The sequence below is a fragment of the Choristoneura fumiferana genome, chromosome 29 (assembly GCF_025370935.1).
Source record: "Choristoneura fumiferana chromosome 29, NRCan_CFum_1, whole genome shotgun sequence".
NCBI lineage: Eukaryota > Metazoa > Arthropoda > Insecta > Lepidoptera > Tortricidae > Choristoneura > Choristoneura fumiferana.
The window spans coordinates 9,655,233-9,669,807 of NC_133500.1; the positions used below are offsets into that span (position 1 = coordinate 9,655,233).

Here is a 14,575-nt window from a genome sequence, read left to right on the forward strand (position 1 = left end):
TGTGTATCTATCAGTTGCCACACTTCTAATTTAGAAAGGGTTTAAAATTAGTAATATTTACCGGATGGTGCGGAGGCGGCGGACCGTGCCGATCCTTCATCATGCCGGGCGGAGGGGGGCCTCCACTACCGAATTCCATATCTGAAAAAAAAATTTTTTATAGGTACTTCTCCGACTACCTCCAACTAAAATCCCACTTCAAATTCAGGAAATAATTGTGAAATCATAATGTCATAACCGGATAGTTGCTAATACCTATTGAAGTATTTACAAACAGTTTAAAGTCACAGAGCTAATAACAAGAATAGAAATGAATGTTACGCGGGCTTAAAGCGTGAAGCGCCAATGTGGCCATATTTATACCCCTTTAGGGGGCCATGTTTTTAAAACTAGGTTTTACACAGATTGCATATCATTGGTAAGTATAACACTTTAGTAAAGCAATGGAAAGACAGTGTGTGAATTGATAGAAGGAAAGACGACAAAGTGGCGACCTCGAAATATGCCATAACATTTCTATTCCTCTTATTATTAATTCTATGGATTTAGTAATCTGAACTGCGTCCAACATCATTTAAAAGTAATTATAATCAATTAAAATAAATGTTTAAAGAACAATCATAATGGGGATAGCTAACAAAATGCAAAAACAACGTGCTCATAATTATCATATTATCTCAGTAAAAAAAAAACGTTAAAATAAAATAAACAAAACATGCGAAGTGAAGGTATCCAGGGTTTTTGATAAATGAAAGTCTGTAATGGTATAAAATTGTTTTTATTGTATAAAATGCTGTTAATGTACTGGTACAATAGGTAATGTCGGTGTTAATAAAATACAATAAACTATAGCAGGAATAATTGTATCTTATTGTAAGAGATAGTATATAATTATGTATTAGGTAAGATATTGTAGGAAAATATTTAAGTAGTATAAAATGTTCTGTAAATATGTATCATATTTTAAGAATATGTTTAGTTTTTGAAAACACAAACTGCGAAGGTTATGTTTTTAACCTTACTTAGACATTACTTGTTAACGAAGAAACACAGCATGCTTTAGAAAAACAAGATTCATTACACACATCAGTTTGATAGTTATTGTTATATGTCTGATTTTGAGCACTACGTTTAAATTTCAAACTTTTGTATGTTATTAGATAGATGTTATGTTATGATGACATTATAGGTTAGAAATTCCTAACTTTAGTGTCGTGCTGTATCTAAACAGACAAATAGATAGTCTTTTATACATGCTGACAGTTCCTTAGTAATTATAAAGATAAATAACTAATATGACGAATCGATTTGAGCTCAGAAATATTACAAACACGTTTTCATGATCACCAACTGGTCAAAATAACTAATCGAAAAACGTGTATGTAAAATCTGAATCTCCCTATCTTAAGCTAGTTCTAGCACACTATACTATACACACTAAGTTAGTTCTAGCACAAAAAACATCTTATATGCTAGCACTAAGTATGTTACACAAAACGTTAGACCATGCTGTCGTCTACTCTACATACGCAGAGATACTATTCGTGCTCTGAGTCAACAGTTAGTGGTTCAGTTTACGCCGTTGCTTCCGCTCCACGATGGATAGGAAATATTGTTTTGTCTTTATTATTTATTATATTATATTTGTAGAGTATAGACGCTTATCAAATTGGTTACATTGAGAATGAAACATGCCCACTTCTTAAACCTCCTATCCTCTTAGTTTAAAAACAAATTAACACACATTGTTGCGATTGCAACACAACAGGACATACATTTTTTTTTCAAGCACAATATTTGCATCCGTCATTCAGCGAGCAACCATAACGACATCTATACAAACCATTCTGCGTGTGATCACAGGAATTCTGGCTGTGTTGGCTGCACGTGTCCTCATTGGTCGATCTGTTGCTCAGCGCCTGCGGTGGATCTGTCGACCAGTCGTCGCACAAGTTTAACCCTTTGGTGTAAATCGGGGACACCCTCACCACTCTGCTCGTGATTGTCCAAGTTAAGATATAGATGGCGTCACGAGTCAGCTAAAATCAATGGCGTCTATTTCACACAGAGCGCCTCTAGCGAAAAAAGCGTGCAACATTATTCCTTGTAATTTTTCCAAGGTGGCGGACGCGTTCCTGTGATTCTTGTAGAGTATAACATGGTCTGTCTTGCTTGTGAAGGTTCCATTTTGTTAATGTGATAAGATTGTTCCCTGTATTTTTATCACGCGTGAAACGATTTTGTAATATTGTTGTTTATTTTTAGTTAAAGGATATGAACTATTTATTACCAGTTATCCCGACCTCATTGTTCGCACTACAGACAAGTAGAAACTGGAACAAAAAATTCCAGCAGTTCGCGGTGTAAGCAGAGGGGTGCGGCCCAGAATTGTGCTAAGGCAGAACAAACATTTTGGAGTAATCGACAGTATGGCTTCCACTGAAAAACAGCGTTGCGGCTTGCCGCAAATACTATGTCGAGTGGGACCCAATTTATACTATTCCATGTTTTTCCTTCCAAATGTACAAACAAACTTATATAGACAAATACATACTTAATTAAATACATATTGAACATCCCCGACCCGAGCACAAACATTGGTATTAATCATACAAATATCTGCCCCGGCCGGGAATCGAACCCGGGACCTCAAGCTTCGTAGTCAGGTTCCCTAACCACTTGGCCATCCGGTCGTCAATTTAAATATAAAGTATTGTTTTAACACGCTTTTATTAAGCCAACCTGAGGCCTCTTACTAACCTCGTCTTATACGGCTAAGCAACGGTGTGTTCTTTTTTCTTATATTAATTTTTCTACGCTGTACGTGTACGCCGCACCTAAACGAATATTGATTTTCACAGCATTTCGCTTGCATATCGAATTTCCCGTATGAGCCCATACGAATAACATGGAATTAATTATACTCACGGGAGTATGGGAGGCAGCCGCAGCATCTAATATTTTAGTTCAATATACAGCCCATTATGACTGTAGTTACTGTTTACGCCAAGCATAAATAAGATTCGGTGCACGGAGAGCGATGCGATACGTTAATAATAAATGATGCAAGAAAACAAGTTAATATTTTTTGTACTGTCTACAAGATGTCGCGACTTCATCTGCGAAGAATTCGTTTAGCGCTATATCACTTGAGCTAAGCGATTTTCCGGGACAGTAAAATATCCCATATAAATTCAGGTTATAGACTAGTTGTGTGCCAAATGTCATCCAAATCCATATTGACACGTTTTTGCGTGCTGGAGTAACAAACATCTGAATGTCAAACCTTTTTAAAAAACAAAGGCAAAAGCCTCCACTTCTTTCCGCCAATCGTCAACAGATACAGAGCGTGCTCCTATTACTCTATATCAAATGACGAATGCGTTCAAGTCGTCCCGCCATTTTTTTTCGCTTGCCTTGGATTGCCGTCCCGCGCAGTTACCGTGACATGAACAGTTTAATTAAGATTAAAAGCTTTATGATGACTAATTGTGACCATGGAACAACTTGCCGAGTAATATTGATAATAGCCCACGCACGACCCTCTGCTTCAAATGCTACAATTTAAAACTAGGCTGCCATGGCACGGCTAAGTTCTCATAGTATTTGAGACAAACGCGAAGGCATTGTTAGGAACTATCTAAACTTTATGACTAGACCTTACAATTCGATTTATGAATAATTTCAAAAGCGATAGAAAGCAACCGCTATCGCATTTTCAGTGTATCAAGTCCTTAATTGTTTAAAAGCATGTCGTCCCTCCGTTAATTGGTTTCCATGTCGACAATGCAAAAACAACTCCTCATTTAAAGAGCCTCACTGTAAACAAGCTACCAGCTAGAGTCCGACCGACTTTGGTATTTGTAACCGAAGTATTCTGAAACCGAATGTCGGTTTATGTTTCAGTTTCGGCCGCCCGTAACTAACGCTTCACTCCGAGGGCTATATTGTTGTGTAATTTTTTGCGTTAATTTTAGCTTTTGTTTGTTCATAAAAGCGATTATTCGACAAATCGACAGTTTCTCTTATAAGTGATCTTAACAGAGTGGTCGAGGTGGTCGGATGAGTGAGTATCAGTTGTAAAAAAGAAACTTGGGAAAAATTTTGGTGATTTACCCTTCCACACTGCAGAGCTGGAGTCGAAACTACTTAGTTGGCAATGTAGAGAGATGCCGTCCTAGATAATCAATCTTTTTCTTGGTAAGGGCATGAGAGTGTCTTTTTATCTATTAGATACAGGTCAAATAGCACCGTAACAAACAGACCGAAAATCAGACAGCACAGTTTAACTGATGGGTCCCGTTGGCACCAAAAGATGCAAAAAAAAAAACTGGCACACCCGGAAAAATTTCAAACAGCCGACAGAGGCGCCGCAAGTCGACACCGCTTCCGTGTTCAAATTAAAACGCAAGCTTGTTCGCGGATTCGGAGGGATTACAGTCATTTGTGTTCGTATAAATTACACTGCGTTTAGGGCGGAATGAATAATTGGGAGCGTTTGGGAGCGAAAGCTCGAGTTTAATTTCGACGGAGCCATTGCAACGACTTTTCATTGAAGCGGGCGCTTAATTGATATAATACTATTCGGTCGTTGATGCAACGGCAACTTACTTGATATCCTTAAAAAAACTCAGTGTTTTTTTCATGATACGGGTATTGATTGCGGGTAAACGAGCAGGCGGATCACCTGATGGAAAGCAATCACCGCCCCCCCACATCCATAACATAAACTGAATTACGGATGCGTTGCTGGCCTTTTGAGAAATGAGTACCTACCGGTTACCCCAAGTTGTACCCGGTACCGGTACGGGAATACTGCAGGCGCTGCAAGCTGATTCCAAATTTTCACCGTGCGTGGCCAAAGCTCCGCAAGAAGCGGACTGCCCATACCTGATGCTTTATTTACCCCAATAACTGTTTTAATGTAGACACCAGAGTTGACGAGGTCACGGGAACAAGAACACGTCATGTAATGACGGCGGGGTTTTGACATTCACTGATACATTTCGTTCGTACTCCTTTTATGCAGTCAGTTCTTTTGCAACTGTGTGTGTAATCATTCACTTCAACTCTCGTGCTGCAGATGCTTATGGGCGGTGGTGATCTCTTACCATCAGGAGACCCACTTTCTCGATCTCTCTCTCCATCCAGTCAAATGAAAAAACTGCCAGCTGACCAAAGCAGCAGCAGTTCAACACCTCCAGATGCCCCACATAGTCGGAAAGCGTTTAGGAGTATATAAAAGCTATGCGGCGCTTCGCACTAAAGAAGCTGCATTCGGAACTGGGTCGCCCTTTCAGACTTGTCAAAGAGTTGAATGCGTCCGCTCGTTGCACGTGGCGCGCCGGCAATAAGCGTAGGCGCAGGGCTGCTAGCAGTACCAACAACTTTTTAGGGTTCCGTAGTCAACTAGGAACCCTTATAGTTTCGCCATGTCTGTCCGCCTGTCTGTCTGTCTGACCGCGGGGAAGCTCAGAGACCGTTAGTACTAGAAAGCTGTAATTTGACATGAATATACATATCAGTCACGCCGACAAAGTGGTACAATAAAAAAATTAAAAAAAATATTTTTAGGGTACGTCCCATAGACGTAAAGTGGGGGTGATTTTTTTTCTCGATTAGGTAACCCTATATTGTGGGGGAAGATTCAGTTCAGTACACAAAAAATAATTGTCTAAACGACTTTTTAATACCACATAGTCTAAGAGGTGGCAGGAATTTTTAAAACGATCATGGAAACGGTTAGACTCATTTTTATGTGTTGTAGAGTGGTCTGCTGATGTGAATAATTTTGGTCTGCCTGCTCTCAGTGGGTGCAACTTTGAGATATAGCGCATAAAAGAGGCTTTATTGTTGCGAAAAAAAAACGATAACAGAAATGGTTAGTTTTAGTACATATTCAAAGTATGGCGTCTCCTCATGTGAAACGAATTGGTCTGCCTGCTCTCAGTGGGTGCAACTTTGAGATATAGCGCATAAAAGAGGCTTTATTGTTGCGAAAAAAAAAACGATAACAGAAATGGTTAGTTTTAGTACATATTCAAAGTATGGCGTCTCCTCATGTGAACCGAATTGGTCTGCCTGCTCTAAGTGGTTGTATTTCAGAGCTATGATGCTCGCAAGATGCTTAATTGTAAAGAAAATTCAAGGTAATGGTAATCAATAAAATAAATCTCAGAGACCGTTAGTACTAGAAAGCTGTAATTTGGTATAAATATACTTATCTATCACGCCAACAAAGTGATAAAATAAAAAAATAAAAAAAACATTTTTTTAGGGTACCTCCCATAGACATAAAATGAGGGTGATTTTTTTTTCTCAACTAACCCTGTATTGTGGGGTATCGTTGGATAGGTCTTTTAAAACCAATGGGGGTTGCTAAGACGATTTTTCGATTCAGTGATCTGTTTGTGAAATATTCAACTTTAAAGTGAAAACTTTCATCAAAATCGAGCGTCTCCCCCCTCTAAAATCTAAACCGTTGGGTGGAAAAATTTGGAAAAATTAAGGATGGTAGTAAGTATATCAAGTTTACAAGAAATATTATAACGACTAAGATTGTTTGAGAATTTGTAGTAGTTCAAGAGTTACTAGCAGCCTAAGGTATAAAACATACCTAAACTTGAAAGATTCCGTACACCTCGGATAGGCCTCGTTCTCCCACTGAGACGGCACTATGGTGCAACTTTTCATGGTTCTCTTTAGCACGTCCTTATACCTCAAAACTTATATAATATAATGTAATCAGCTTTGGTAACAAAGATGGGGATTTCGTAATCGATTCCTGGTTTCACGATTACTTGATTTTTCTTTGTAATCCTCTACTGGGTATCAAGTGAAACGGTGAATTACCATTACATATTAAGGAGTCCGTATTCATTTATACAAATATTAGAAGCAACAAAGTCCCACGGCGAATGGCTGAAGTAGAAGGTTTTGTTTGATGCAACCGGGCTTTGTCTGAGGCCAACACGTGGGCGGCTCTGGGGGTGTTGTATGACACCGTGGTCGCTTCGTTCTGCACTGGGGGGGCTGAGAGGGTTCGGCAGCACCCAGAGCATCAGAGCAGCCCTATTAAGGGTGGTACTGCTTTCTTTGCTTAGCCTTGGAAGGGGCTAGAAAAGGTGTCCTGAAAAAAGCTCACGCCAAACACACGGAAGGTGTAGTGTAACCGCGGCTGCCTTCGCATCTTAAAACACGTGATCAAAATAAATAATAATAATACTATAAATCAATCGCAAATGAGATTTGGTGCATGGAACGTGCGAACTCTTCTTGATCGTAATGACAACGCCTGCCCAGAGCATAAGACCGCCATTGTAGCTCGGGAACTCTCTCGCTATAATATCGATGTAGCTGCTCTCAGCGAAACACACCTTGCTGATGAGGGTGAGCTGGTGGAGCAAGGTGGCGGGTACACATTCTTCTGGAAAGGACTCGCCTCGTCCGAGCCGCGAAGGTCAGGCGTAGGATTTGCGGTTCAAGGATCAACTCATTAAGAAGTTACAAGAGAATCCGGTGCACATCTCGGACCGCGTGATCACTTTGCGCCTCCACCTGGATAACAACAACTACCTTAATGTTATCATGTTGTATGTTGGATAAGCTCCGTGTAGTCACTGTACGGAGAGTGTACGACCCAGGGAGCAGATCCTTCTGTTGGGTGATTTCAATGCCAGAGTCAGACAGGACTTTATTGCATGGCCTAATGTTCTAGGTAGACACGGAGTAGGCAGAATGAACGATAACTGACAGCTGCTACTAAATTTCTGTGCACAATTTCATCTTGCAGTTACAAACGCAATGTTCAGACTTCCCGCCAAGCATTAAAACACGTGGATGCATCCAAGGTTCAAACACGCATCTGATAGATTATGCCATCGTACGCCAAAGAGATGTTTCCCAAGTCCTAATCACCCGTGTCATGCGTGGTGCACACTTCTGGACCGATCATAGGCTTGTTGTCACGAAACTTCGTCTCCGCCTCCATCCTCCTTGCCTTGTACATCTGGTAGAACTAAGCCGACGTCTCTAACCGTTGATAGGCTTACGGATCTCGGGATCAAGGAAAATATACTATGACTTGATTGCTGCGTTGCCTCTTTCTAATAAGATCATGGCGATCTTGATGCTGATTGAGGTCTGAAAGTCCAAAACCAAAACACGAGGATTGGATTGATGAGAATGATGGAGTCCTTAGAAAGGCGATTGATAACCGACGTCCTCTACGGCAGCACAGGGGTACAAAAGACAAGTGATGGCAAGACAAAGCTCGCTGCTTGCAGTGGCTTGCAAATACTAATCAGCTAGGGAAGTTCTATGGTGAAATTAAAAAGCTAATCGGCACGACTTCACTTGCAAAAGTCCCACTTAAGCCTGTTAGTAGCGAAGGCCTTCTTAAAGGTAAGGAAGAAGTGCTGATGCGATGGGCAGAACATTTCAACTCTCTGCTGAACGTAGATAGGTCGGTTGACCTGGAACACGTTCGCTCAATTTCCCAACTTCCTATTGACAAAAAGCTGGACTAGCCGCTGAGACAAAGCAAGGTTGTTCTTGCTAAGTATTAAGCAACAACAAAATAAGCGCGCGGTCGGAATTGATTTTATACCGGGTGAACTGCTCAAAAATGGCGTTGAGGAATTGCATACGGCCGTATGGGAGCTCTTTCAGCTGATGTGGAGAGAAGAGAGAGTCCCATCACCTTGAAAGTCTTATATAAGAACAAAGGAGTACTTCTCTGATGTAAGTCCCTGGGAAAATATTTGCCCGAGTCCTAATGAACCGCCTTAAGGAACTTTCTGAAAAAATATTGCCTGAGACTCAGTTTGGCATTCGACCTAATTCGCGTTACGTGTCCGCACCACCAAAGTTTTCGCCGCATGAGGTAGGACTCAATGCCACCTACATTGGCCCTGCGCAGCACTTCCGTATTCCACACACAAATCAGACCATTTGATCCTTCAAAGTTTTCGGAGGCATCTTAGGTAGAAACGGTCTAGCATGCGAATGTGCCTGCGATACACCATCCACGCTTCAGCAGAGTACAATAAGTTAGGAACGACCATGGACATGTGCACAGAGATCTTTATGACTAGTTTAAGGTCATGCGTACAGAAGAGCTTGAAATCCAACTTATATAATGCTGCAGCTGCAGCTCCGATTTGGCTGTTAATCTGGGCGCTATTTTCTCACTGCGGAAATTACAGGAAAAGAACAGAGAGCAAAGCCGCCGCATGTGCATCTGCTTCGTCGATATAGAGAAAACCTTTGATAGTGTCCCTCGAGAAGGTCTATGGGTGGTACACAGTAAGATAGGATGCACAGAAAACTTTGTGAGACTTCTCCGACTCCTGCATGACGACATGCAGTGCTGCGTCGCTCTCGACAGTGAACAATCAAACTTCTTACCCGTTACCTGTGGGGTGAAGCAAGGTTGTGTGCTAGCGCGTGTGTGTGTGACCTTGACGTCGAGATTAACAGCCGAATCGGAGCTGCAGCTGCAGCATTCGGTAAGTTGGATTTCAAGGTTTTCTGTTTGCATGACCTTAAACTAGTCACAAAGATCTCTGTGTACATGTCCATCGTCCTTCCTAACTTATTGCACTCTGCTGAAGCGTGGACCGCGTATCACAGGCACATCCGCATGCTAGACCGTTTCCACCTAAGATGCCTCCGAAAAGTTTGAAGGATCAAATGGTCTGATCATGTGCGGAATACCGAAGTGCTGCGCAGAGCCAATGTAGGTAGGTTGCATTGAGTCCAACCTCATGCGGCGACCACTTCGGTGGAGCGGCCACGTTACGCGAATGTCAGAGCAGCGGGTGGCGAAGCGCGTCTTCTGGTCAGAACTTGAGGATGGCAAGCGTAAGCATGGCGGACAAGTTTTGAGGTATAAGGACGTGCTAAAGAGAACCATGAAAAGTTGCACCATAGTGCCGTCTCAGTGGGAGAACGAGGCCGCTAACCGACAGGAGTGGAGAGCTAAGGTGAAGGCTAAACCTCCACGACTTTGAACTGAGACGGCGCTGTGACTTATAACCAAGCGCGATAATCTGAGAGCCCGACTATCTGCGGCAATCAGTTATAATTATAGTGTAATCAGCTTTGGTAACAAAGATGGGGATTTCGTAATCGATTCCTGATTTTACGACGCTTCAACTCCGACGGTGTCGTTCATGCGCTTGCAAGTGGCACTTAGCCAAACTTCTTAGAGAAGACTTCTTATACAAGTAAGTTGAATTAACAAAAACCGGCCAAGAGCGTATCGGACACGCCCCAGAAAGGATTCCGTAGCCATTAGGAAAAAATCAAGTACTTAATATTTTTCTAAGGATATCGTATTGTGTACGGAATCTTTCAAGTTTAGGTATGTTTTATACCTTAGGCTGCTAGTAACTCTTGAACTACTACAAATTCTCAAACAATCTTAGTCGTTATAATATTTCTTGTAAACTTGATATACTTACTACCATCCTTAATTTTTCCAAATTTTTCCACCCAACGGTTTAGATTTTAGAGGGGGGAGACGCTCGATTTTGATGAAAGTTTTCACTTTAAAGTTGAATATTTCACAAACAAATCACTGAATCGAAAAATCGTCTTAGCAACCCCCCATTGGTTTTAAAAGACCTATCCAACGATACCCCACAATACAGGGTTAGTTGAGAAAAAAAAAATCACCCTCATTTTATGTCTATGGGAGGTACCCTAAAAAAATGTTTTTATTTTTTTTATTTTATCACTTTGTTGGCGTGATAGATAAGTATATTTATACCAAATTACAGCTTTCTAGTACTAACGGTCTCTGAGATTTATTTTATTGATTACCATTACCTTGAATTTTCTTTACAATTAAGCATCTTGCGAGCATCATAGCTCTGAAATACAACCACTTAGAGCAGGCAGACCAATTCGGTTCACATGAGGAGACGCCATACTTTGAATATGTACTAAAACTAACCATTTCTGTTATCGTTTTTTTTTCGCAACAATAAAGCCTCTTTTATGCGCTATATCTCAAAGTTGCACCCACTGAGAGCAGGCAGACCAATTCGTTTCACATGAGGAGACGCCATACTTTGAATATGTACTAAAACTAACCATTTCTGTTATCGTTTTTTTTTCGCAACAATAAAGCCTCTTTTATGCGCTATATCTCAAAGTTGCACCCACTGAGAGCAGGCAGACCAAAATTATTCACATCAGCAGACCACTCTACAACACATAAAAATGAGTCTAACCGTTTCCATGATCGTTTTAAAAATTCCTGCCACCTCTCAGTCTAACAGGGGACAGAAGAGTTTCCTCGCACAACGTTTCAGCATAGCTATACAGCGAGGAAATGCTGCCAGCATCTGGGTCCATGACGCAAGGGGGTTCCATTTACCAATTTTTTCTAGGTTATAGTTTAGTTATTAGTTACTTTTATTTTACTTTGAGTTATAATTTTAACTTAGTTTAGTATATCATGCATAATGAAGTTTGTATTCTCAAATAAATATGTAAGTACACAATACGAAATCCTTAGAAAAATATTATTTGTTTTTTTTTATTCGACTGGATGGCAAACGAGCAAGTGGGTGTCCTGATAATAAGAGATCACCACCGCCCATAAACACCTGCAACACCAGGGGGATTGCAGATGCGTTGCCAACCTAGAGGCCCAAGATGGGATACCTCAATTGCCAGTAATTTCATCGGCTGTCTTACTCTCCACGTCGAAACACAACAGTGCTCGCACTGCTGCTTCACGGCAGGATTAGCGAGTAAGATGGTGGAAGCAATCCGGGCGGACCTTGCACAAGGTCCTACCACCTGCAAAATTTTTTTTCGTAATGGCTACGGAACCCTATCCTGGGCGTGTACATTTGAATTGATTTGCAAGCGTCTTAGCACATTATTGGATACGTGAACGAATATTGTTTCACAGCAGATCCATACAATCGATATTTAAAATATGGGAAATACCCCTAATTTCGTGGACTGTCGTCTGCAACTAGCAACCCTGCGAGGCCAGTGTTGCCGTCCTTAAAAATTCATCGAGCCGTCGGTGTCGCGTGAAGCGCGGGCGCCTCACATATTTATAACTAGCCGCTATTAATTTCCCGGCCAGTACTTTTTAGTTTACTTACCTTTACTATTTTTTTAAACCGTTTGACTATCGTATCTATCGATTGATGGCTGCGAAAGTCACGACCGTGATCCGTTATTCCTTTTGAAGTATAAAACCCTAAAAATCTCTCGGGAAAAACGTTCAAATCTACTCCAACCAGACTGCACAATGGCTTCGCTGTCAAAATAAACGGTTAAAGTGTAACGGAACGGAGCTAGATCCAAACTTGTGACGGGACTGGTGTCGTTGCGACCTGTCCCGTTCCCGCCGTTACGGCGCACCGAGTGTTTTTGCAAATAAAAATAATCGCCGTTCCGGTCAGGGCTGCTACTGCTAGCCATTCGAACATGAAACATTTAACATTTCTGTTAAGATTTCCTGCTGCCATTTATTATAATTAGGTACGTGGACGCCGTGGACGGTGTACTTACGTCCCGTCAATATATTCACAGCTAAGCTAGACTATGTAAGCCTTCGATCAACAATACAACTTAATACCAATAATGTGCTAACACGCTTGCAAATCAATTCGTATTATAAATGCGAAAATTTGCTAGTCTGTTTGCTTGTTTGTTATTGTTACCTCTTCATGTCTAAACCGCTGAACCGATTTTGATGAAATTCGGTATACAGATAGTTTGAGTTGTATTGTTGATCGAAGATGTAAGCCATCTTAGAGCACATCAGCGAAAATCAAATAATTAGAAATACCTAATATAAGATGTCAAGATTATTATAAATAATACTAGAGTTTACCCGTGGCTTCGCACGCATTAACTATTCGAATCGGTAGTTACAATTGAAATTCCGGGATCTTACAAAATTCCTCTGGGAATTCCTAAAATTGATATCGTGGTCTTCATTGAGGTTGTGTTAAGAACAACGTCCAAAATTTCAAACCCCAAAACCCAGCGGCTGTTATTTCGAGATTTTATCCCTTTTCCGGGGGAATATCGGGATAAAAAGTAGCCTATGTGTTCTTCCAGACGCCAATCTATCTACGTACCAATAGTACCAAATTTCATCTAAATGCGTCCAGTCGTTTTAGCGTGAAGGAGAAACAAACACACACACACACAAACTTTCGCATTTATAATATAAGTAGAAAGTAGGAAATAGGATGTATTATTGTTGCCAATTTATTTGTCTGTGTACCATAGGAACTTTGCACTTCTCTGTAAGTAAAACAAAAATACAAACATTTTTAACCTCCGAAGCAAAAAGTGGGAATACGATTGACGCCATTACCTGTCTGTTGGTACGAGTATCGTATCGTAGCTCTCAAAGGAATGGACTGATGGGTCTTTTTTTGTTGCTTTCTCTCTCATTTGTGTTGCTCTGTGGTGGTTGTGATTGTTGGGTTAGTGTGATTTGTGTGTGCTCTTAATAGCGTGGAAATGGAGGAGCAAAAACACACACTTAATTTTTTTTCCGGCCTGACATTGCGCCAGACCGGGAGGTGTAAAAATCAAGAGGACATTTGCCCAGCAGTAGGACACTCACTATACCAGACTAGTTAAAAAAAAGGTTTTAAAATCCCAGTTGGTAATTTTAATATCGGGTGTGGCAACCCTGTCCGTCCGGCATGCACAGGATCGTTATTCGGAACGTTTATTCGTTACACGGCGCATCGTTCGGCTTTATATCCAATTCCGTCACTCCAGTACCGTAGGATGTAATAAAATCTAACTTGCCGGAATACGGCTGTTGGTGGGACGGACATATCTTCGGAACGACACTCAAGTTGTTTCCTTGATTGAGAACATGTGCAATAGCCTTATTGTTGCGTTTTCCAAGCTGGCGGGTAATTACCCTGGTGGGGTAAAACTGCGATGTCCCTTGTATTACCGCCAAATTTTTCTTCGGAATATCATATCATATCATCGACAACGATTCAACAAATATTCAGTTCTAGTATTTTTATTGACCCTGCTTTTATATATTGATTATGTCAGACAGAGCTACTGGTTGCCTGTTATCGACGCGATACAAAATATTCCTACCTTTCTGCTTTTTTCTCTAACCACTTGACAGTCCGGAGCGACCAATATGCCTCCAACCGTCCGGATTTTTTATCGACGAACGAACCGCGCTGTGCGTCCACAATTTTCGAACTACTTACAAGGTTTTGAATAAAGAAGGAATTTCTAAGACGTAAATTAATGTTTCCTCATTCAAATACGATTTTTAAAACAATAAAACTTATGTTATGTTAAACTTTATGACACTAAAGTATCCGGGACGGGTTGATGCTTTTTTGTTTTGGATACCATAGTGTGGTCGGACTGTCAAGTGGCTAACTTGCCTTTGCTATGTGAAGATGCTTTATGCATACTTCCGTGGAAAGTTATGTGGGACTCTCTGAATTTAGCATACCCACTAAAAACACATCGGCGTTTCTCCACTCTGCCGTTATGGGAGCGCCATGGGATCGCGGACATTCAACCATGACGCTCCCAACCT

General features: G+C 41.0%; 1 protein-coding gene across 1 annotated transcript in view; it reads right to left on the bottom strand.

Moving 5' to 3' along the window:
- The window catches only part of sm (heterogeneous nuclear ribonucleoprotein L), a 455,512-nt gene that overhangs the window by 13,231 nt on the left and 427,706 nt on the right, over positions 1-14,575 (bottom strand). Inside the window, exons 8-9 of the mRNA XM_074109858.1 lie at positions 1,844-1,930; positions 62-141 (exon numbers count right to left, since the gene is read on the bottom strand). Of these exons, the coding sequence (XP_073965959.1) occupies positions 62-141; positions 1,844-1,930 (167 nt within the window). The remainder of the gene's footprint in view (positions 1-61; positions 142-1,843; positions 1,931-14,575) is intronic.